Genomic DNA, 25,203 nt, shown 5'->3' on the forward strand with positions numbered 1-25,203 from the left:
AAAAAAAAGAAATTGAGGGTAACAAAGATTTGGAGAGTAATAAAATAGCAAAAGAGCAATCAAAATGGTAATATGTGGGGCACCTGGCTGGCTTAGTCAGTGGAGCATGTGACTTTTGATCTCAGGGTTGTAAGTTCAAGCCCCACATTGAGTGTAGAGATTATTTAAAAATAAAATTGAAAAAAATGGTAATATGCAAGTGGTTATGTAAAAACAATAGGATCAACCAGCAAAACAAAACATTCCTTAACATGAGAGCAGCAACTCAAAACTAGCTCAGCCTGATCTTAATGATGCCCTGATCCCTGACAGTCTTTCCTGGAAACTGGGAACGCCAATTTTTGCACATAGAGGACATAGGAGGGGCTGTGCAACATTGCTAAAGGCTGTATGGTATCTTTATATATGTGATATGTGTATATATATATGTATATATATACACACATATATATCTTTATATATGTGATATGTGTATATATATATGTGATATATATATATGTGATATGTGTATATATATATATATACTCATATATATATCTTTATATATGTGATATGTGTATATATATCTATATATATATCTATATATATATATATATATCTGAGGCCTCAGTAAACTCAAGTTATCTGGTCTTTTTTTCTTCTTTTAATTTAGAGAGAGTGTGAGTGAGGGAGAGGGGCAGAGGGAGAGAGAGAATCTTCAGCAGGCTCCACGCTCAGCACGGAGCCCGTGTGGGGTTGGACCCTCTGGGACCATGACCTGAGCTGAAATCAAGAGTCAGATGCTCAACCCACTGAGCCACCCAGGCGCCCCTATCTGGTCATTTTTGAATACAGATACCAGAGTTTCCAACTTAACAGTTCAGTTACAAGGTCATTAGTAAGTACCACTCAATGGTAAATGAAAATAGAAGTTAACAGTGTTGGCTTTGAAGACAGACTTTTTTGCAACCTCTCTCAGAGAAGATATTTGGTCTCTTGTTTTACAGTTAAGTAAGATGGAGGGATGGTTAGAAGGGGAGAGGAGACGGAGCTGCTGAAACACAGGAATAATAATCTCTGTGAGGCTCCTTGGGTATTATCATAACGCGCTGCCGTGCCCCTTGCTGCCATCCCTGGAGGGGATGTCGCAGATGACACAGAAAAGAAATAGAAACTGTGTTAGAATCTCGGATTTACCTTCTTTTCTACTCCTCTGTGTCCTTTCAGGCACATTTTTTTTGTTTTTAATCCCATTCAGTCATCCACCCCCACCGCATGACTATTTCTTACTGTCTGGCCTGACATTCAAGGCTTGCTCTGTATTAGGCCCTTTACATATGCTCATTTTTTCCTGAAACCTCAACTCAACCCTGCAAGGTAAGCACCTTTTCATAGATTTCTTGAAAACAAGGTTCGAGCAACAAGGCCACAAACTGGAAAGTGATGGAGGCAGGACTCAGCCCTGGACCTCGGCGCCTAGGCGGTGTCCTGACACTGCACTGCGCCCCAGCCGGTGGCTCTGGGGGGCTCTGCTGGCCAAAGAGGCAGCCTGCCTTCACCACAGCTGGGCCCTGGGCTGCTCCTGCCCCGACACTGAGTGCCCGGGACAGCGCCCGTCACCTCTTCACAGCCGGCTCTTTCACTTAGGAGGACTTTAGGGCTTTGCTTTGTTGGAAAGGTTGGCACTTTCTTTTCTTATTGGTTTAAAGAGTTATTTCAAAAAATCAATTCTAGCACGTTATTTAAACATTCAAACTGACCCCAAAGCTTAAAAATTTAAGAAGTGGAAAATGTCCCTTACTTCATTTTTCATTTCCTGACCCCAACCCCTTCTCTCCAGATAGAGCTACTATTAATTGTTTAGTGAATGCTTTTTCTGACTTCTCTTTTTTCTTTTTTTTTAAGATTACTTATTTTGAGAGAGAGAGAGAGAGAACAAGTGGGGGAGGAACAGAGAGAAGGAGAGATAGAATCCCAAGCAGGCCACCACACCACTGGTGCAGAGCTCGATGCGGGGCTTGAACTCACGAACCAGGAGATCATGACCTCACCTGAAATCAAGAGTCAGACGCTGAACCGACTGAGCCACCCAGACACTCCCAGCTTTTCTATATGTATATAAATGTGTGTGTGTGCATGTATGTGTGTTGAGGAAGTTTTCCTGGCTTCTCAGTTGTCTGTAATCTATATATCTTTACTTTTTTGTTTTCTAATGAAAGTTTTCTTTTATTGAACTTTATGCATATAATTTTGCCAGTAAAACAAAAAGTACAAAATAAAAAATAGATAATATGGTACAACTTTCAATGATCGATAGTTTTTTCATTCCATCAATGTATTTTTTTTAATTGAGGTGTAGTTGATTCACAGTATTACATTAGTTTCAGGTGTACATATGTATCTTTATTCTAATCACAGTCTACACCAAATCAGAACCTACAGAGGCATAAGAGAAATGTACACTAAAATTTTTTTCAATGGTTTTTTTTTTTTTTTTTTTTTTTTGAGAGAGAGAGAGAGAGAGACAGACAGAGTGCCAACAGGGAAGGGACAGAGAGAGAGGGAGACAGAATTCCAAGCAGGCTCCAGGCTCTGTGCTGTCAGCACAGAGCCCGATGTGGGGCTTGAACTCACGAACCATGAGATCATGACCTGAGCCGAAAGTGGATGCTTAACCAACTGAGCCACCCAGGTGCCCTGAGAAATGTACGATTAATCTGCACAGCACCCAACCCAAGGGACACCTATTCCTGATGTGTGTATAGGAGTACAGGAGCACTGGGGCTGGAGAAAGGGTGGAAGGTGGGATCCCTCTAGGGTGATCCTGAGGTTGCCGGTGGTGGTGGTGGGGGGGGGGAGGCGGTGTGGGCAAGATCACATGAGCTCTGGGGGAGAAGACTAGCTGCCCAGCCTCACAAGCAACTGGCCTGACCTGCCAGGGTGTACTCGCACTCCCCAGGCTGTGAAATGACTCCGGTGTGTAAGTCTGCTGCTCAGGGGGAGGGAAAGTGGGGTGGGGAGGCAGGAGGAGGAATGTGGGCAGGGCCAAGTTTAGAATTACAAGTGCAAGTGCCGCAGAGGAGTTGGAACCACACTTTAAATAGCCAGCACCTTCCCCTTCCCCCTTAGATAATTCTTCTCCCCCTGACTGGACCTCTGGCAGCAGCTGCACTAAGGTTCGTAATATGTTCTCTCTCTCTCTCTCTCTCTCTCTCTCTCTCCCTCCCTCCCTCTCTCATTTTTCTGTTTCTGGGTCTCAGACTATAGGATGGGATCATAGGACTTACAACCAAAGGATTTTTTGATCCCCCTAGAATATATGTTTCTGACATTCATGTGTGTACATGCAAAGCCTAGATGCTATGTTCTTGGCTTTCTGAAACTGCAGTGGCTGTTGACTTAAGGGACTGCGATTTAGAGAAAGAGAGCCCTAGATTGAGCAGAAAGGAAAGCTTTTTTCTCTGTGAAATGAGACAATGAGCAACTCTTTGACAAGATTGAAAGAAACTACAAATTTGAGTGCCTGTTATTCTGCTAAGTCCTTTATATGCATAACCTCATCTAATCCTCCCCACTTTTACAGATGAGTGAACGAAGGCTCAGAGTAATTAATTAACTTCTCTGAAGTTGGGCAGCGAGTGGTACAGCACAGACCTAAGATTTGTACCTGGCTTGTCTGACTCTACAACTCATGACCTTTTTGTTGCACCACACAACCTCTGAGAAACAGTACCCTAATGAGGCAAGGGACCCAGGATAGGGCTACTGTTTCTTCTAGGGTCTGAGAAGACGAAGGAGTGGAGGGAGATGGCGTGCCATCATCGGAAGACACCCATCGGATGGTAAAGGGAGGCTGAGAACCGGCACAAGACGTTAGACAACCTTCTCAAAAGGACTGAGGAAGCTTGCTTCTTGGGACCAGCTGCTTGGATTTCTCCTTCTCAGTGCACACTCTTTGGAGCCTATTCCCTAATTTATCAAATAAGCAAAGATCCCTACTGTTCCTTGACTTTCTCTCTAACTTTTTGAATTCTGAAGGCAGCCCCCGCTGGGGAAACTGAACCATAGGAGAGTCTGGCCAGATGGGGCTCCCAATGAGAAAGTTCTGTTAACATGAATTTTTCTTGAGGGGTACAAATATGTCCATCTGCTTACTTCTCCGGAAAAGGGGCCACTGTGAAAAATCAGGGAGAGTCATTAGAAGATGCTTATTTAGACATGCTGAGAGACGCATGGGTGGCTCAGCTAGTTGAGCGTCTGACTTGATTTCACCTCAGGTCATGATCCCAGGGTCATGGGATCGAGCCCCATGTAAGGCTCTGCACTGATCGTGGAGCCTGCTTGCAATTCTCATTCTCTCTCTCTCTCTCCCTCCCTCTGCCCCTCTTCCCTGCTCATGCTTTCTCTGTCTCTCTAAAATAATTAAAAAAAAAAAAAAAAAAGACATGCTGATAAACCTGGGCAGCCAATTAAATCGAGAGATTTAATTGAAAGAGCAGGGACAGAATGGGTTCAAGTTCCACTTGTGCAATTTACTCGCTATATGACCACAGATATGTCATTTAACTTCTCTGAGCTGCACCTTCTTTATTTACAAAGCAGAACTAATACTGCTTACGTTTCAGGGTGGTTGTGTGGATTAAGTGAAATAAGTATATGTAAAGTGCTTTGTAGTAGTTACTCTTTACGTGTGAGCCATAGCAGATCTTATCTTCAATCTCAGTAAGAGTCTAGAATAGGGCAGGGGAACGTTTGGAACTGTGGCCCTTTATTCATTTCATGTTGTCTTCTCTACTGAAATAGATTCCCACATGTTTCATCACCAACAAAGAAAAAGAGCCCATAGTTCATCTTTCTCTTATGTTGACTTCAGAGAGAGGTAGAAAGATAGCTGGGAAGGTCAGTCCATCTTAATTCAGAATTCCAGGGCCCACTCAGCTTCTACCATTCCTTTGGAAGGATTTCTTTTCTTTTTTTCTTTTTTCTTTTTTAAAAAAATTTTTTTCAACGTTTATTTATTTTTGGGACAGAGAGAGACAGAGCATGAACGGGGGAGGGGCAGAGAGAGAGGGAGACACAGAATCGGAAATAGGCTCCAGGCTCTGAGCCATCAGCCCAGAGCCTGACGCGGGGCTCGAACTCATGGACCGCGAGATCATGACCTGGCTGAAGTCGGACGCTCAACCGACTGCGCCACCCAGGCGCCCCTCTTTTGTTTTTTTTGAAAGAGAGTGAGAGTGCGCTTGAGGCGGGGGCAGAGACAGAGAGAGAGAGAATCCCAAGCAGGCTCCTTGCTGACAGTAAAGAGCCCGACTCAGGGCTCAAACTCACAAACTGTGCGATCATAACCTGAGCTGAAATTAAGAGTTGGACACTTAACTGACTGAGCCGCCAGGAGCCCCTGGAAGGAGTTTTTAAAAACTTGCTTTTATTTTAATGTTACAAAATAAATCATGTTCTTTGATGAAAACATAGAAAATAGAAATAAGGAAAATATTCCTATAATCCAACCACTGAGCGAGAAACATTTTGGTGGATATCCTAGTGTTTTTTTTTTTAACGTTTATTTATTTTTGAGACAGAGAGAGACAGAGCATGAACGGGGGAGGGTCAGAGAGAGAGAGGGAGAGACAGAATCCGAAGCAGGCTCCAGGCTCCGAGCTGTCAGCACAGAGCCCGATGCGGGGCTCGAACTCAGGGACCGCGAGATCATGACCCGAGCCAAAGTCGGATGCTTAACCGACTGAGCCATTCAGGCGCCCCTATCCTAGTCTTTTGATGCAAACACTTTATAAAATGTTTTCCAAGCATGATCATATCATATGTGCTATTTTATAATTTTTCACTCCACATATCGTGAGCACTTTCATTTCATTACACTTTCTTCTGCAACACAATTTTTCATGATTATATATTAGTCCGTTGTATGTATGGGCCATGATTTCTTAACCTGTGTGTGTTTTCTAATTTTTTGCTGCTGTAAACAATGAACATCCTCAGTGCCAAATCTTTATCCACAGTCACAATTATTTCCCTAGAGTAAATTCCTGCATGGGAGATTGGTGGGTTTGAGGATCTTTTCCGCTGTCCCCATACAGAATACAGACACTGGAGCACGTGCTAACACAGACAAAGCTGGTTGTAGGATGGCATGGAGAACTTAGCCCAGGGGCCATGTGAACTCTTCCATGTCCACAAGCCCCAACCCAAGAGGCCCTCCCTAGTGGAAAGAGTATCTATACTTCAGCATCAATGCTTTCTTCCTGAACAGTAAAGGAATATACATTCTTAGCAGGTGTTACCCAGGCTTTACCAATACGAGATGCTAAGGAGGACGTGGGTCTATAGGCAAGGGGGTAGGAATTTACTTTCTCCTGGTGCACTTATTCCCTCGGGAGTTTGCTGGTGAAGGAAGGGGAAGGTTTTCCTCCCAAGGTTCCCAGCGGTAATAGAACACTCTGCTTGTTTTTCAGGTGGGATGGATAGCAGGATCTCGAGCACAGCCAGCAATGGGGAGACAAAACCAGTATACCCTGTCGTGGAAAAGACGAAGGAAGATGGTACCCTGGAACGGGGGCACTGGAACAACAAGATGGAGTTTGTGCTGTCAGTAGCCGGGGAGATCATTGGCCTAGGCAACGTCTGGAGGTTTCCCTATCTCTGCTACAAAAATGGGGGAGGTGAGAGCTACTGCGCCACCCTACCCGTCCCTGGAAGGAGGATGTCTCCATCTCCTGTAATTATTGCCCCTCTGGGGACTCCCATGGGTGCATAGAATGCTGGAGTTGGACAGCCCCTTACAAGTCAGTAAGGACACTGCAGGAGACTGAGACCTAGAGAGATTATGTAACTCTCCCCGGGGTCTTTCTAGAATGCTATGGCATCATAGACATATGAACATAGGTTTGGAACCAGATGTATCAGAATTTGGATTCTGGCTCTGCTACTTCCTCTCTGTGTAGTCTTGGGCAAGTTATTGAGGCCCTCAGAGCCTCAGCTGCTGTTCCTGTAAATTCAGATAGTAGTACCTGCCTTTAAGTTGCTGTAAGGATGAGAGGTAATGTGTGTAAAGTGCTTAATAAATGGCAGCTGTGTTGAAGATGATGCTGATACTGAACTGTCCTGTGGTCTTGAGACTCCTTAGTCTTTGTGTTTTCCCTTTCTCTGCTGGCATTGTGACATTCTCTAAGCCAGTCATTACCCAACCCCTACCAGTGTCATAACCTTTGATACTAGTGGCTCTGCCTTCAAAACTTCCCACTGAAAGTTTGTGTGTATGCAGTATTAACTCTAACTCTTTCCTAGGGCTTTTTTGGCTTCTCATTCCTCCTATCCCTTCCAGCCTCCTAGAATAACTTTGCTACCCCACAGCAGTGGTGGTAATTTTCCAACCAGTAACTCACTTTCAGGGAATTCCAGACCTCTGTGGGACGCCCTGGAGGGATTTCTCAGGTACTGAAGGGTTCTGGCTGAGCAGTAGGTTACGAACATCTCCTTGTTGATGGGTAAAGCTTACAGGTGTTGGGGTTCCCAGATCTGGTTTGGAAGTGAGGTTGCAGCCTGGGCTGTGGGAGGGGGAAGTGCAGAGGTAGGTAACGCGGGGAAATGCTGAGGGCAGTGGTTATTCTGGGGCCATGAGGATTGGAGGGTACCCTAATGTGACACCCAGCCTTGTGCAGGGGAGTCGGAGCCTCCAAATGCATTGAGCTCAGTCTCCCGGTGGTTTCGGACAGTGGAGGTGGGAGGGCCAGAGAGGAGGGTACAGAGGTCCTCTAAGCCCATGGAGCCTATTCTCAGGATTGTGGCAATTGGAGGATTGGCCGTGGAGTTGGAAGTTAATTTGTATGTTTCCAGAGGGGTGGGTATGGGCTGATGCGTCCTTTCTCCCCAGGGATTTCTGGCCAGCAGCCTGAAATCACAGGACTTTGTTCCATGTGCCCTGTGAGGGAAGGAAGGAGGTCTTCCCACTTTGAACCTAGTCCTGGACACTCCACACGCTTCCCTTCAGAGAACTGGGTGGAGGGATGAGGCTGGTCCAGGGAGGAGGAGGAATCTGGGGGCTAAAGCTGGCCACTGGGACTCTATATCTGGAGCCTAGTAACCAGCTTAGCTCCTCACATGGCAGGAAGATTAGGAGGTGAGCGGCTTTCCCCAAGCCTCTCTGGAATTGGGTAAAGGTTGGCCTGGGAATTAGCAGGAGTGGCACGAAGAGGTGGGAGGGAGTGATATCCAGGTCTGGCGCAAAACCGCTGGGCTGAGAAAGGTGAAGCGAAGGGAACCGTAATAGGAACAGTGGGGGGTGTGGGCTCACCCTGTTGAGGGAGCTTGTCTGGCAGTGTTTGGATCTGAGCTCTGCCTTAGGACTCTGTGGTGAGTCTGTGTAGGCCTGGGAGTGTGTGACATTGTCTCCAGGGGAAATGCAGGCCCAAGAGGAGAGAAGAATCGGGGGCCCTTGGTTCTTGCTATGGGCTTGTGAGGGAAGAGGGTGGGTATGATGGCTGTGGCTGCTTCCTCCCTGGAGAGAGCCTACCTTCCAGCATGCTGATTCCGATTGAGAGTGGAGACGTTTTCAGGGGTCCCAGATCCAGTCAAACTCTCGGTTTAATCCCTAACACTGCCACCCACAATCTCTTCCCTTGATCAAGTGCAGGGTCTTAGGACTCCTCTTTTCCTTGATGGACGACAGCAGCTGGAGGGAAGTGTTCTGAGGGGCTTTGGAGCTAGAGACTGATGCCCAGGTTTGCTCTGAAGGGCATGAGTCACCCAGGGCCACCGGGGGAATTAATGGAAAGCCTCCTTTGCCAAGGTAAGGGGGACTAACTGAGGAGATGTGTGCTCGTGAGAGGGACCTAGATATGCCTGGGTTTTGGGGTTCCCAGAAGCTTAACCTTTCTGTCACCACTCAGCCCCCTTCATCTCCCAGCAAAACAAACCCCCCACAGAGAATGGGTCCCCACACTTCCTCTTCTCACCCCCTTGTCTGTCAAGGAACAAACTGATGCCTCTTTCTGACCCTTTGCTACCAGTATGGGGAAGGAAGGTGAGGAGAATGGAGACCACTTACATTGATTTGACCCTTTTCCTCCTGCTTTAGTGATTTTATTTAAACCCATGGTCCTCCAACTGGGACCTGGACTCCCAGGGGATGAGAGGAATGTTCTGAGCAAGTTCTGGAGAAGGATGCTGGGGTCCTCTGGGGTGTATCATGCTCAGGTAATGGACCCTATCGGCCTGCTTCTGGGCTTCTGGGCCCTTTCTTCAACTTCCTAGCTTTAAACAGCTACTTTTGTGCTTGGGGCAGGAGGGGAAGATAAGCTTGGCCCTTTATTATTATCAATAATATTATCAATTATCTAGTGGTGAGGTCAGAGATTAAAAAAGTCCCTAAAATATAATTTTAGTTCCAAACTTAAGAAATACAAATGATGTCTTCTTGGGTTCCTTCTAGCTTTAACATTTGGTAGATCCAATTTGAAGTGAGTTCCAGAGCAGAGAAAGGGCTGAAGCAAGAAGATGATAGAAAAGCAGGTAAACTAGTTGAACACTAGAGTTGAAAACCAGAGAAGCTGAGACAGTGATTTAAAGAAGCCCATCTAAAATTTTCAGAGAGATGGATGAGCGAGATGCCTGCCTCAATCATCTCCTAGCTGAGCACAATCCCTGCTGTCCGGGACCTGTGGCCAATCCACCCCCAGATATCTTTTTGGAGTCTCCAGTCTCAGCCAGTTGCCCCAGCACACAGCCCACCAAGCCCCAACCCTGCCTGAGTCATTCAACAGCAGTTACAGGGTACAAACTATCTGCCTAGAATTATTCTAAGCTGTTGGGCTACATCTACAAACAGAACAGAACAATTCCCTGTCCTCGTGGGGCTTACATTCTTGAAGAGGGAGCCAGACAATAAACAATAAATGTAGTAAATAAGAAAATTATATAGCATATCGGAAGTTAATGGGTGCTGTGGAAAATGACCAAGTAGAGCTGGGAAAAGAGGATCAGGAGTGTGTGTGTGTGGAGGGGGCACATCGAGAACATTTGAGTAAGGTTTGCCAGGAGTGAGAAGGCTGGTCATGTGGATATCAAGGGTAAAAGTGCTCCAAGCAGAGGACACAAAAGATTTAATAGTAGTAAAGCAAGAGGCTGACTGGCTTATTTGAGGAATTGCAAGGAGGGGAGTAAATAGAAGCTGAGGTCAGAGAAGTAAATAGGACGAGGGTGGCAGATCATGTAGGTCCTTGTCAGCTATTGTAAGACTTTGGCTTTTGCTCTAGTGACATGGGGAGACAGGGCAGGGTTTTGAGCAGGAGCGGCATGATCTTACATTTTAAAATAATCTCTTTGGCTGCCGTTGAGAACTGATTGTACACGAGTCGGGGCAGAAGCAGACCAGTTACGAGGCTAAATATTTCGGAGTCATCCTTGAGTCCTTCCCTCCCACTCCCAGACTGTTAGATCTACCTAATTACCCAGATTCTGGGGGCTTCAGAGCATGAGTCTTCAGCTGGAACCTCTCCAGCTCCCTGGACTCTGGCTGCCAACAGACTTGAGGAACCCAGAGTGCCTGGGACTGGAGACCCCACATGATGTATGCAGAATCTGACACCTCTTGTCACTTCCACTGCTACTGCCTGGGCTTAGCGGTCCAAGGATTGCAGACTGAGCACTGCGAAGGAAGGAGTGGCCATTTACTGTGATGTGGAAGGCCATAAGAGGAGCAGGTTTTAAGAAGAAAATAAGGAGTTGACTTTGGGGAACACTGAGTGGAGATATCTGTCAGATATCAAGTGGAGATGTCGACTAAGCAGTAAAACATATGAGTCTGGAGTCTGTGAGAGAGATGTGGATGGGAGATATAAATTTGAGAGTGATTAGAATTTTGATGGTGATAAAAGAGAGCAAGGACTGGGGGGAAGGGGAGGGACCATCAGGAGACAGAGAAGGAGAAACCAGTGAAGAAAGATGATACCAGGGTAATGAAGCGTTTTGGGAGGCAAGCATCAAATGCTGCAGATAGGTTAAGAAAGATATGGAGTGAGAATGAAGTGTTGGCTTTGGTGGCATGGAGGCCTTTGGTGACCTTGTAGGAGCAGTCCCAGTGGTATGGCGGGGCAAAGACCGCTTGCAGTGGGTTCAAGATAATGGGGAAATAAAATGATTAGAAATAGGAAATATGGGTGATTTGGGCAAAACTTGGGAGTGGGCAAAGTACATTTCTGCTGTTTGTGTTCTCCCTCCTGGGGAGGGATAAGCCAATATGAGTGCCACGTAGTAGTGACAGTGTGCCCGTATGTCTGGCGGTGGTGGGGATGGGTCTCCTGACTGGCGAAGTGGCCCAAGAACTATTTCTCAAGCTCTCCACCCTCAGTTCCCTGGAGGGAAAAGCAAACATGACCTTCCACCAGGGCCTATCCCTTAAAGTTCTAGCCATGCAGATGAAAAGTCTCTGGATAACTCAAAAGGCATGATGTTGGGGAAAGGTGGTAGGAGAGGGTTTTGGCAAGAGAATTCAACTCTACCATAAGGGAATTTAAGTTACTTGCCTGCCAATCTCAGCCCAGACAAAAAGACCATCTGCCAAACATTTTATGCTTAATTCCTTTTCTTTTTAAAGATTTTATTTTTAAGTAATCTCTACATTCAACATGAGGCTCAAACTCACAACCCCAAGATCAAGGGTCTCATGCTCCTCTGACTGAGCCAGCCAGGCGTCCCTATACTTAATTTCATTTTTTTAAAGTAGGCTCCACACCGGCTGTGGAACCCAACACGGGGCTGAACTCACAACCCTGAGATCAAGACCTGAGCTGAGATCAAGAGTCAGACACTTAACCTACTGAGCCACCCAGGCACCCTCACCCCCCACACTTAATTTCTAAGTCCAGGTTGCTGAAAACCAGGGGAAGAGGTCACTTGTGCTAAGAATCGTTGGTTTTTGCTAGTCATAGAACAGCAGCTGGAGATCAGTTACCTTGTGCGAGGACAGGTGCTTCCTTCTTCCTTGTACCCCGCCTCCCCCCAAGCCCTCTCTGCTTCTGATCTTCAGTCCCCAGACACCCAGATCCTGGTGGCTTCAGAACATGGGCCTTCCGCTAGGATCTCTCCAGCTCCCTAGACCTGGCTGCCAGCAGACTGAGTTTCTCAACACCTAGGATGCCTGGAGACTGCATGTGAGGCTACAGCAGAATGTCCCGCAACTGGATCTCTAGGAATGGGGATCTTAGAGGAGCAGGCTGTGGGGGAAGGGCAGCTCTAGACCATAGGGAGATGAAGGCAAAGAGGATTAAATGGTACCTGGCCTCAGGGAGAACTGGTCACCTTGCTGTTGTTTGTCAGTATGTAAGAACAGAGAGAAGAGAAGAACACTTTTTTCCTCCATGTAACAGTAATAGCTATTTTAGTAGTGTGTGATGATTTGTTACCATTTTCAGTTAATTTACTCACCCCCCAGGAGTGGTCAGATTAGTGGTGACTGCAGCACATAACTGTTCATGTATGCTCACTGCTGTGTTGCTCATGTGGAAACTCATCTGTTTATGTTTTAAAATATTAGCTGGAACGTTACAGATGATACCACAGAGTGTGCTGCTTTTGTGAAGGGTGGCCTACAGAATGATTCCCCTCTAGGTTGGGCATGTGGCCTCTTCATCTCATGGGGGAACAGGCCAGAACCTTTTAGAATTTGGAGAAGGAGACTAACCCACAGGAATAGGGAGCAGGTAACTGAACTCCATCCTCCACCTCTAGGACTAGCTCCATCTTTTAATGGTGGTGACTGGGGCTGTGGGGAGAGAGGCAGAGTGCCCCCAAAGGACTCCCCAATCTGCACCTGGCTCCCTCTGGGTCCCATCTCTCTCCTACCCCTTCCCTTTGTAGGACTAGTGGCTCTGCTTATTGAGTGTGAACCTTGCCCCTTGTGGCCAGCTGCCCACGTGCTCAAAGAGGCAGAGGAGGAGAGGCATAGAGCTGACCATGGAACCTACTGCAGTTAAACATTGGCTTGGTTTATTGGGAAAGAGCAGGTAGCATAAAGATAGGGAGGTGGGGCTTGAGCTGGGCAAAAATTCTCTTTCTCTCGGTCTTTCTGTCTCTCCCTCTTCTCTCTCTTTTTTTCTGCCATGCTTCCAACTCTGAGCAGTAACTGTCCATATCAGCTACTAAGTTCTGTCTTCCCTTATTTTCCTTTCCTACTCAACAAGTCTTGGGTTGACTTATGGACTTATTAGGCTGAGGTGTTTATGATCTTTATTTCTTTGCCCTTCTGGTAATCAGGTGCCTTCCTCGGTGCCTGACTTATGGATGTGTAGACTACAGGCCAGAGATTTGAAAGGTGAAGGACTGGAGAGCTCTATTCCCCATTAACTTTCATTTTAAACTGTTTCATTTCCCCCGTCCCCAGGTCTTTGGCAACCACCATTCTACCCTTTAATTCCACAGATTTGGCTTTTTAATTTTTATTTTAAGTTTGTTTGTTGTTTTAGTAATCTCTATACCCAACGTGGGGGTCAAACTCACAACTCCAAGATCAAGAGTCACATGCTCTTCTGACTGAGCCAGCCAGGCACTCCAAATTTGGCTTTTTTAGATTCCATATATGAGAACAATCAGTATTTGTTATTCTCTCTCTGAAAATGTAATGTCTTCGAGGTCTATTCACGTAATCTCAAAAGGCAGGATTTCCTTTTCATGTGTTGATATTTAAAGTGCATTTCTTTTAAGCAACATGTAGCTGAACCTTGTTTTTATTTTGAAGCCAATCTGACAATCTCTGCCATTTATTTGGGACATTTAGACTATTTACATTTAAAGCAATTATTCATACAGTTAAGTTTAAATAAAATTATCTTGCTTTTTGTTTCCTACTTGTCTTATCAGTTCTTTGTTCCCCTTTTCCTATCCTTCTGCTTTCTTTTGAATTAATTGAATATTTTTTATTATTCCATTGTTGGCTTTCTTCCTTTGATGACTTATTAGCCATAAGCCTTTGTTATGTTAGTTGAATGATTGTTTTAGGTTTTGTAGCATACATTGGGTTTTTTTTTTTTAATGTTTATTTTTGAGGGAGAGAGAATGGGAGTTGGGGAGGGGCAGAGAGAGAGAGAGAGAGAGAGAGAGAGAGAGAGAGAGAGAATCTGAAGCAGGCTCTGCGGTGACAGCACAGAACCTGAGGCAGGACTTGAATTCATGAACTGAGAGATCATGACCTGAGCTCAAGTCAACCAACTGGGCCACCCAGGTGCCCCTGTAGCATACATCTTCAATTTATCACAATTCACCCTCAAGTAATATTATACCACTTTACATATAAGAACCCTACAATAATACATTTCCATCTCTCTCCTCCTGACTTTTGTGCTCTTGTTGTTACACGTTTTACTTTTTCATCTGTTATAAACTCCACCTTACATTGTGTAACCAGTCAGTTAACTTTTCAAAGAGATTTGGGTGATAAGAAAAAAATTCTTATATGTTTACTTGTGTATGTAACATTTCTAACATTCTTCGTTCCTTTGTGTAGATTCATATATCTCTCTGGCATCATTTCCCTCTGGCTGAAGGTTTTTCTCTAACATCGCTTGTAGTACAGATCTTTTGGTGATGGATTCTTTCAAGTTTTGCTTGTCTTAAGAAGCATTACTTCACTTTCATTTCTGAACAGTATTTTTATTGGGATTTTTATATTTCTATAAAAATTCTTGAGCTTTGCTCGGGACCAGTGAATTTATTTGATACTTTTGGGTTTTGCTTCTAAGATTTGTTAGGGAGAACCAGAGCTGTGCTCAATCTAGGGCTAATCATTCCCCACTTCTGAGGAAATACCTTCTCTTCCCAATGCCTTGAGAATTCTGGGACTATCCAGTCTGGCTAGTGGGAGCCAGCACTCTTCCCAGCCCTGTGTGAGCACCATTACTCTCAATCTTTCTGAATGGTTCTTTCCCTTAGTTCAGGTCATTTCCTCCTATGTAGATGCCGAGTGGCACTCAGTTGAAAGCTAGAAGGGGACTCTCCGCAGATATTTGGATCTCCTTCTGTGTGCAGTTCTCTCTTCCCTGGTACTCTGTGAACTGCCCTATCTACCTTGCCAACAGATAGAGGTCCACAGTGGAGAAAATGCCAGCATTTCCAGAATCAGTACACTTGTCTCAGCCAATAATTATGAAAAACAGAAGGAGAAAGGATTACTAAACGGAAATCTGATTTCAGTCTGCTAAAAGTCTCTCTCTACCATTAAAAGCAGTCATTTCCTTGGAAAAAATTATAGTCTGTGGGCTGTGTTAATGCTCCTGGATGTCCATTATTCAATGAGCTCCTTGCTGTGGCCACAAGTTTTGTGTAATTAAAGTAATAATTGATGTTCGATGGGGAGCAAGCCTTGGTAGGTATAGACTGAAACTTTCAGTGATAAAAAGGGCTCGTTAGGTAACTTGGTGACTCTTGATTTCTGCTATGGTTCCAGATATCTGGACAGATGTCCCCTGCATTTTGCATGTCCTGCACCCCTGGGGATTCTGACTGGCAACGTGGGGTGGTGATGGGAGGAGATGAATGTGGACTATGAGGAGGGTGGTGCCAGGTAATGGAAAGCCTGTTTCCCACCCCACAGGTGCCTTTTTCATCCCCTACCTCATCTTCCTCTTTACCTGTGGCATTCCTGTCTTCCTCTTGGAGACAGCACTGGGCCAGTACACTAGCCAGGGAGGCATCACAGCCTGGAGGAAGATTTGCCCCATCTTTGAGGGTGAGTAGCCCTGTGCCTGATTCCAGGATATCTGCATACATGGTTATAAACCTTATTTGGAATGACTGGATTTAGTAGCCGTGCTACTAACTTGGGATATATTAGAAATCTGCCAAGTAGGTCATGGAAATCTTGGGTCAAAGATCAGAGTGAGAATTCATCAGAATGGCAGGCAAAATGTCACAGACTTAAAGACTTTGTGTCTTTATGTTAAACCCCCCACTTGTGGATTTAGGGCTGAGCTAATCCCCTGGTCTCTGAGAGAATGGAGAAGATGGGGGTGAAGAAGGGAAAAAAGACCTTAGATTAAATAAGTAGAGTGCAAAGCTATCTTAGCTATATAGTTTACACATGCATAACAATGGTTTTGTATTTTTCAAAGCATATTTAATTAATTACAAAACAAATAAAGAGAATTTTAAATGGCAAAAAATATCATTAATAATTCTACTGTCTTGGCACAATTGCTATTTAGACTTGAGGGTGTTTTATTTCAATATTTCTCTTTCTATAGGATTTTCTTTAAGTGTCTATTTTGAAATAATATATAGTCACAGAAAGTTGCAAAAATAGTATGGGGAGGTCATATGTACCCTTCACCCAACTTTCCCCAAGATGTTAAGATGTTAACTATTAAAAAATATCAGGACCTGGAAGTTAACATTGGTACTATCCACAGACCTTATTCAGATTTCCCCAATTTTCCAAGCACTCATTTATGTGTGTGTGTGTGTGTGTGTGTGTGCGTGTGTGTGTATAATTCTGTGTTATCTTATCACATACGTAGATTTGTGTGACCATCACTACAATCAATATACATACTCTTCCATTATCACAAAGATCTCTGTCATGTTACTCCTATGTAGTTACACCTACCTCTTCCTGCCCCATCCTTAGCCCCTGGCAACCACTAATTTGTTCTCTATATCTATAATTTTGTCATTTTGGTAATGTTATGTAAATAGAATTGTGCAGTCTATAGTCTTTTGAGATTAGCTTTTTTACTCAGCATGATGCCCTTGAGATCCATCCCAGTTCTTGTATAAAGAGTTCGTTTATTCTTTTTTAATGCTGAATAGTATTCCATGGTATGGATGTACCACAGTTCATTTAACCACCACCCACTGAAGAACATTTGTGTTGTTTCCAGTTTGGGGGGTTTATTTCATTCTTTCTGTCTCTCTGAATAGAGCTAACGTATCTTAATCTGGAACATACATGGTTTATGTTTCCACTTTTCAGTTTTTCCATCCTCTACCCAACAATTATTTTATTTTATTTTATTTTATTTTATTTTATTTTATATTTTAGAGAGAGAAAGCACATGAGTGAGGGAGACAGGGAGAGGTTGAGAGAGAGAGAGAGAGAGAGACAGAGAGAGAGAGAGAGAGAGAGAGAATGACAAGCAGGCTCCATGCTCAGCATGAAGCCTGATGCAGGGCTTGATATCACAACCCTGGAATCATGACTTGTGCTGAAACCAAGAATCAGACACTCAATCAACTGAGCCACCCAGACACCCCAACACAATAATAATTTAATGATTGCATAAACTTCAGTTGAGTGGGTATATCATAATTAACAGTTCTCTGTTTGGGGCTTTTTAGTTATTTTCAATTACTTATAACATTTTTATATTCTGCTATCATGTGTATTTGTTGAGATAGCTTTCTGCCTCTTTTTGGGGAATTATTTCTTTGGGATAAATTTCCAGGATGAGGATTGCTGGATCAAATGGACAATCAAGTTGATGTCCCTTGGTCTAGCTTATTAAATTGTTCTATGGAAATGTTATATTGACTTGCCATGTCATTAGATATGAGTAAGCATCTTTCCCCCTTATCTTTAATGACTCCAAGGTATTTGTGGTTCCCAAACTTGTCTGCAAGTTGGAATCACCTGGGGATCTTCAAAACATCCTGAGGCCTGTATCCCATCCCCAGAGATCATGATTTAATTGGTCTGGAGTCTGGTCTAGACTTTGAAATTTTAAAAATATTCTCAGGTATTTCTAATATGTGGACAAATTTGGAAATCACTGAGTTACATCATTTGTAACAAATTTCATTACATCTGGCTATACAGAAAGGTACCTCATCATCGTTTCCTTTTGCATACCTGCAATTATTAGGAAAGATCTATTTGTATTTCTTCTTGTGTGAATTGTCTATTCCTGCTCTTTTTTTTCCCCCAAGTAGGCTCTACACTCAATGTGGGGCTTGAACTCATGACCCTGAGATCAAGAGTCTCATGGTCTATGAGCTGAGCTCAGCCAGATGCCCCTGTTTCTGCTCTTAACATGTGTTTTTATATTTCAGAAATATATCAGCCTAATTCCAGGGAACATTAACTATTGAAAATCAGGGAATTTTCAGAACCGGTAAAGAAGAAAATTCACAGGAATCCAGGGCACAGCAATGGAAGGCAGAGAGAAAAGTCCCTCCTCACCTGCTGGGGAGATTGAGGAGAGAGTCAATGAGCCTGGACCCAGCAATGTTTAAGGGCCCTGACAGTGGAGTACAAACCCCCTCCTAAGCTGGGAGGGGTGGCTTATGAGAAATCTGTCCACTGTCCTTAGCCCAATTCTGCAGTTTTCCCCTCCAGGCATCGGCTATGCCTCCCAGATGATTGTCATCCTCCTCAACATCTACTACATCATTGTCCTGGCCTGGGCCCTCTTCTACCTCTTTAGCAGCTTCACCATCGACCTTCCCTGGGGAAGCTGCCACCATGAGTGGAACACAGGTAAGGTCATCTCTAGAGAGTCCATTTCTAAACACCACATTAGCCAAGACTGAGATTATCCTTATGTCCTGAGTACCCCCAACCGTAACTTGGCACACACTAGAAGTCTGCCAAGTAGGTCATGGAAATCTTGGATCAGAAGTCAGAGTGAGAATTCACCAGCATGACAGGAAAAATGTCACAGACTTAAAAAAAAATTGTGTGTCAACTATACTCAAATTAAAAAAATGATAATGGGGGCACCTGGGTGGCTCAGTTGGTTAAGCGTCCGACTTCAGCTCAGGTCATGATCTTGCGGTTCGTGAGTTCAAGCCCTGCATCAGGCTCTGTGCTGATGCGTCGGAGCCTGGAGCCTGCTTTGGATTCTGTGTCTCCCTCTCTCTCTGCCCCTCCCCTGCTCATGCTCTGTCTCTCTCTGTCTCTAAAAAATAAATAAATGTTAAAAAATTTTTTAAAAAAATAATGCATTCAACTCATGTATTATGAAAGCATGTGTTATGCAAATAGAATTGATTCCTTTCTATGTAGTTTAGCCATTTACTTATTTCAATTTGAAGTATGATTACTTAGGTGTATATATGTATTGTTTGTCCATTAGTTTTCTTTCTCATGGCTTCTTTCTGATACTATCTTAGGTCTTTCTAACTCACAGTTCATCTGGACTTAACCAGAGAATAAACTGTTTTGTATGTCTTCATTACAATTTGTAGTAACAATTAATTTCTCCTGTGCTTATAAGATTGCATGTGACTCTCTCGTAAGACAACAAGAACTACCTATGGCCATAGAACTGCTGAGTCTATTTGACTGAAAGTAACAACAATTAAAAATCCCTAGTGCCATCCAAGAGAACTTATCGGTGATAATGACAGTGTTCTCTGTACTATCCAGCGTGGTGGGTGCTATCTACGTGCGGTTATTGAGGACTTGAAATGTGCCTAGTGTGTGTGAGGAACCAAATTTTAAAACTTGTATTTAATTTTAATGAACTTAAACGCGAACATCCACATGTAGCTGGAAAATACCCTATTGGACAGCACAGATGGAGAGCTGTCCTGCTTGGACCCTCAGCACTACAACTCTCAGTGCTGATCCGTCACCAAGGCCCTATATGTGCCATGATTAATTTTTTGTTGTTATTCAGGTAAGGTAGTCAGTTCTGAACTGGAGTCTGAGTCTTTTTCTTGCCAGGGAGGCACATTTTGCAATGTTTAGCAAGGCCCCTCTTGTCCTCAAACTTTTGATCCCTTCCTAGGCATTCTTTTGCTGATCTCTGCCACCTTCATTCCACCATTTTGCAAGTGAAGAGTCAAATCTTGGAGCTTCCTCCCCTGATGCCCCAAGATTCAATAGGTTTCCTTTCTTCTTGGCCTTTAAAGTTAATTTATTTTTGAGAGAGAGAGACAGCAAGCGAGGAAGGGGCAGAGCAAGGAGGGGCTTGAGTGAATCCAAGCAGGCTCTATGCTGTGAGTGCAGACCCAGACACCAGGCTCGAACTCATGAACCATGAGATCATGACCTGAGTGGAAATCAAGAGTCGGCTGCCCAACCGACTGAGCCACGCAGGCACCCCGTGTTCTTAAATACATGTAGTATTACCTGCACTGAGCCCTGACTCTACTGTGGCACTTGCCTTACTTTTGGGCTGTTGGTCTGGTTTTCCCACAGGTCAGCAAGATCTTGAGGACAGAAAAGGTATCTTTATCTCTGTATCCTTTGTGACTAGCACAGTGCTGCCTACCTCATAAGCACTTGAAAAAATATTCGTCAGATCACTCCAATTTTATTTTATTTTTTAAAGTTTATTTACTTATTTTGAGAGAGAGAGAGAGAGAGAGAGTGAGGTAGGGGCAGATAGAGAAGGAGAGAATCCCAAGCAGGCTCCAAATTGTCGGTGCAGAGCCTGATGTGGGGCTCAAACTCACAAATGGCAAGATCATGACCTGAGCTAAAATCAAGAGCTGGACCCTTAACCAAATGAGCCACCCAGGTGGCCGGATGAGTCCAATTTTAAAAACTTGTTTTATTCTAATATTTTCTTTATCATATATTTTTTCTTTCTTTCTTTCTTCCCTCCTCCCTTCTTTCCTTCAACCCTCATTCATTCATTCATTCATATAGTCTAATGACGCTGAAATCACCCTTGACAACCAGCTTGTCAGACAGTGATTTGATCCAGATTTCAGGGGAGTTCCTTTTGTAAAAATGTTGCAAATTTTTGGTGGCCTAGGGCTTTTGCTTCAGGGCACTTTTAGGCCTATATACCTTTGGGTTGACTGGAGGATCTCTGAGACAATTCTGAGGAAAATTCAATTCCTGAGCCTTTTGCTTGGCATTTTTGACATTTCTCCTAGTGAGTCTGGTTTTACTCAGAGCCTAGCATCTTTCATATACAGGACATCTTGTCCTGTTAAGATGAAACAATACTTTTCTGGGCGTGCAGAAGCTTCAAGGAGAGAGAAAGGGTTTAGTGAAAAGAATGCTTGATTTACATTCATTCAACAGATATTTAATAGAGCTCCTACTATGTGCCAGGCTCTGTTCTAAGCAGTGGGGTTACGAAAATGCACAAAAACAAAGCTCCCTGCCTTCATGGAATTTTTGTTCTAGTGGCAAGACACATACCATAAACAAAATAAATGATTAATATGTATTATGTTCAAAGAAGTGCTAGGGAGAAAAGTAAAACAGGGAGGAGGGATTGGGAGTTTTGGGGGTGGGAGTTGTCATTTTAAATAGAGTCATCAGGGAAGGTCATACTGAGAGGACATAGGACTAATGCTCTGAAGGAGGTGGGGGAATCAGCCACTCAGATTTCAGGGGCAAACACTAGGTAGAAGGACCAACCAGTGCAAAGGCCCTGAGGTGGCCCTGTGCCTATAGCATCCAGGGAAGAGCAAGGGGGTCGGTGTAGCTGGAGCATTTGACTGGGGGAGCACTGGGAAAAGAGGACAGAAGTGATGGAGGTAGATTGAAAAGGGCCTTGGAGGCAATTATAGGGGTTATAGCTTTTTTCTCTGTATGGGATGAGAAGCTCATTGGAGAGCTTTAAAGTGAGACATGACATAAAGCCACTTAAATTTTAACAAAATCATTCTGGCTGCTGTGTGGAGATTTGGCTAAGGAGGCAGGAGTAGAAACTGAAGGCCAGTCTAGGAGCCAGGGAAGGATGAAAACCTGCAGGGTTTTCATAGGGTGCTGGTAGTGGTAATGAAAAAGGTCAGATTCTAGGTAAGATTTTGAAGGTAAAACATATAATTTGCTGAGCTGGATTCTAGCCCTTGCTTCGTCATGTATGAGCTGGAACCGGCCATTTCTAAGAAGATTCACTTTCTTCATGTGTATGATGGGGGAAACACTATCTATATTAATATCACTAGGATTATTATACTAACACAATGTATAAAAGAATGTGAGCCCTGTTGTGAAACTCTGATGTCAGATGCAGATAGTTAAGAACCACTACTTACTGGGCACTTTGCACTCATATTTTCATTTAGTCCCCTGTCAATCCCACAACTGGATATCACTACATGCATTCTAGAATTGAGGGAAGCGAAGTTAGAGAGCCACACGACAAATAACCAGAGGGTCAGGATTCAAGCCAGAACTTTCTAACTTGTGTCTGTGCTCTTGGCCACTCTGCTCCATCTTTTCCCTAGAAAGCACTTTTATGATCCCTCAAAGGTTGTGACTTTACACAAGACAGTGACCTAGAAATATTTGTATACTTTGAAGAAGATGTCATGTGGAATATCTTTTCTGATGCCATCTGATCATGCTTTAGTAAGAATATGTACCCAAACATTTAGAAGCCCACACGTACAGTCCTGTGGGGGAAGGTGAAGCAAGCTTGTTGAGTTCATCTTGTGTTCGAGGATGTTTTGTTTGGACAACTTCAGCCTGGTTCATTCCAAAGACCTTACCTTCCCCATGACTCTCTCTAGTCATGCCAAATATTCAATGATCTTTTTCTTGCTTCCTTCCCTGGGACCCACGGGTAGAATCCTGTGTAGAGTTCCAGAGGACCAATGGCTCCCTGAATGTGACCTCTGAGAATGCCACGTCTCCTGTCATCGAGTTCTGGGAGTAAGTGAGGCCCCTCTCCCCATCCCAGTGTGGGTTGTATTCAAAAGAAGGGCACAGGGATGGGCTCATGCAGGGCTGACCCTCAGGGGACCGCAAGAGAAGAATTTCCACGTCCTTCTTTGGTGGCCTAAGTGGCCACCTAAGTGGCCTTTTTTCTGGTGTGCTTGTATTTGTGGTTAATGCAGAACTGGTTTCAGAGATGAGAATTTTGCAACTCTCCTCAGGCTGTGCCTGCCTCTCCTCTCCCACGCGCCCATGTGCATGTTAGCACACATGCATGTGTGTGCACACTCCTAAGCCCTCCTCCCTTCTGCTGCATGCATATTGCCTCTTAGCCCCCCTCCCTAATGTTGTTAATGACCTAGGACATGATTCCTAATATCAAAACATCCTGAAACCCTGGTTGAGAAGATATGTGTTTGCACCTCCCTCTCTAGGTTAAATTGGTACTCAGCCTCCCAGAGCAAACTTACCTGGGAACAGTTTATATTTGCCTCCCTTTATATCTACCCCCACCTCTGGGCAAAGGAGAGCCTCATGGATCTGAGTGAAAAGAGCTGACAAGCCTTTGGACAAGAGCCTGGAGGCATGGCTCCACTGCCTGAGACACACGGGCTACAAAACTGAGGCTGGCAGCAAAAGTGGAGCCCGGCTCAACCTTCTCTCCCCAGGAGACGGGTCCTGAAGATCTCCGATGGCATCCAACACCTGGGGGCCCTGCGTTGGGAGCTGGCCTTATGCCTCCTGCTCGCCTGGGTCATCTGCTACTTCTGCATCTGGAAGGGGGTCAAGTCCACGGGCAAGGTCCGTGCTGGAGAGCTCCTGGCCCCTCTCATCCCAGGACTCCCTGCCCTCCCTGGGGGCCTGGTCACCCAGGAGTTCTCCTAAGCTGTAACCTGGTCAGGGATGGGAGGGAATGATCTCGCCAAGATTTTGTGTGGCTCCTTTCCTTGATTCTGTGTCTCTCCTTGATTCAACCCTGTGGACTCTGGTACATGGGGAAATGGAATGGAAAGGAGGGGGAGAGGAAGACAGGAAGGACACTTCCAGATCTTTGGAATGTGATCTTGCAATACACCACGTGTGGGGGCACATTGCAAACTGGACACAGTTCGTGGCTCTTGTTTCACCCAACAGTTCTTGGGAGAAAGAATCTGCCTGAGACTGTTAATCTCAAAACGATTCTCAACCACCCTGAGAACCTGGGGTGGGGGGAACTCTTTGCCTTGGGTGTACAAGGTATGAGAGGGCTTTCTGAGTTCTTCTGGACTCTTGCCCTGGAGGCCTCCAACAAGGCTTCCTTCGTAATCTGGCTGCCCGGGTGTGCTAAGCTCGTAAGCTCTGTGAGGATAGGGATCATGTGTTACAGAGTTTTCATACCTGACAACCCTTGCCGTAATTCTAAGCACACTTGGTGGGAGAATGCCTGAGTTCATTCAGTCACTCGACAAGTATTTACTGGGTATGTGTCAGGAGGAGGGTGGGTGCTTTAAGTGGGAGGGAGAAAGGGATAAGGGAGGTTGCGGCTTAAGGCAGAGGGCAGATGGAGCTGAACAGCTGCAGGGGTTGGGTGGGGGAGGAGAGAAACTCTCTTGACCTCTTCTGTGGGTGTGGGGGAGCTCCGGCCTCCTGACTCTGCTGCTGGATCGCCAGGCCCTTCCTTCCAAACTCACAGGTTCCTTGTGTTTCATCTGCCCTCTGGCCAGGTGGTGTACTTCACAGCCACATTCCCTTACCTCATGCTGGTGGTCCTGTTAATTCGAGGGGTGACGCTGCCTGGGGCAGCCCAAGGAATTCAGTTTTACCTGTACCCAAACCTCACGCGTCTGTGGGATCCCCAGGTAAGAAGCCACAGACAAGGGCCATCACGTGGCCCTGGAGGCTGTTTCCATGCACTGTGGTCCGGAATCCCTGCTCCTGGCCCAAACCCCAAGGCATCCATGGTGGCGTAGGGGGGCTCCAGACATGTGTCAACAGCTGTTTGTGGTCCCTGCTTGGCTCACACCTCTCAGGGCTGCCTGAGACGTGTCCCTCGGGGCCTTTTACTCACAGGTGGCGGCCCTTTCCCCACCGTCTACCCCGTCCCCTTTTTGCACTTTTTTTCTCTTGGTGATCTTTCACACTGAGCTTCCTCTCTATTTCTTCACCCTCCACCAGTTCCTCTGGTTCCCTCCCTGTGGTCACGTGGCCCATTCTGAGGTGTCCCGGGCCCCTCCCAGCCAGCTGGGCTGGTATTGAGTTTCCTGTCAGTTGTCAAGAGGCCGCTGCCTCTTCCCTCCCCTTTGGCCCTTCCTTTGTGCCCACACTCTGTCTGCTTCAGCCAGCTTCCTCGTGGCTTGGCGCAGGGAGGGGGGTGGTGCTGCTTGCTGACTGGAGGGGTTTGTAAAGCAGGGCCTGAAATAAGAAGCCACTGCCTCTGACGGGTTTCTTATCTTCTCATGTTTGGCAGCCATTTTGAAAGCTGGCAAAGCCAGGAGGTGTCGAGGGCCGGAGGGGAGCGTGGGTAAGCTCCACCCCAGAGCCCCTAAAATGTGTTGCCCAGCTACGTGCCCCGCCTCTGCCTCCCTGGCACGGAGGTCGCCCTCCCTGGGGAGCATGTACAATTTAGAGATCCTCCCCTTGGGTCCTGGAGGAGTTCTCTGAGTTTGGAAAGG

At 45.2% G+C, this 25,203-nt stretch overlaps 1 protein-coding gene across 8 annotated transcripts in view; it reads left to right on the forward strand.

Moving 5' to 3' along the window:
• The first annotated feature begins 3,056 nt into the window (after positions 1-3,056).
• SLC6A13 (solute carrier family 6 member 13) overlaps positions 3,057-25,203 on the forward strand; it is a 34,618-nt gene continuing 12,471 nt past the window's right edge. Inside the window, exons 1-8 of one of the 8 annotated variants that reach the window (XM_045463681.1) lie at positions 7,885-8,116; positions 8,625-8,785; positions 9,074-9,192; positions 15,581-15,715; positions 18,307-18,460; positions 22,465-22,549; positions 23,221-23,353; positions 24,256-24,390. In XM_045463681.1, the coding sequence (XP_045319637.1) occupies positions 8,710-8,785; positions 9,074-9,192; positions 15,581-15,715; positions 18,307-18,460; positions 22,465-22,549; positions 23,221-23,353; positions 24,256-24,390 (837 nt within the window). In that variant the 5' untranslated portion in view covers positions 7,885-8,116; positions 8,625-8,709. Of the gene's footprint in view, positions 3,156-6,452; positions 6,660-7,884; positions 8,117-8,163; positions 8,350-8,624; positions 8,786-9,073; positions 9,193-15,580; positions 15,716-18,306; positions 18,461-22,464; positions 22,550-23,220; positions 23,354-24,255; positions 24,391-25,203 lie in introns of those variants that run through there. The other 7 variants (XM_045463682.1, XM_045463683.1, XM_045463684.1 and 4 more) reach the window with 7 other exon arrangements.

This window comes from Leopardus geoffroyi, chromosome B4 (assembly GCF_018350155.1).
Source record: "Leopardus geoffroyi isolate Oge1 chromosome B4, O.geoffroyi_Oge1_pat1.0, whole genome shotgun sequence".
NCBI lineage: Eukaryota > Metazoa > Chordata > Mammalia > Carnivora > Felidae > Leopardus > Leopardus geoffroyi.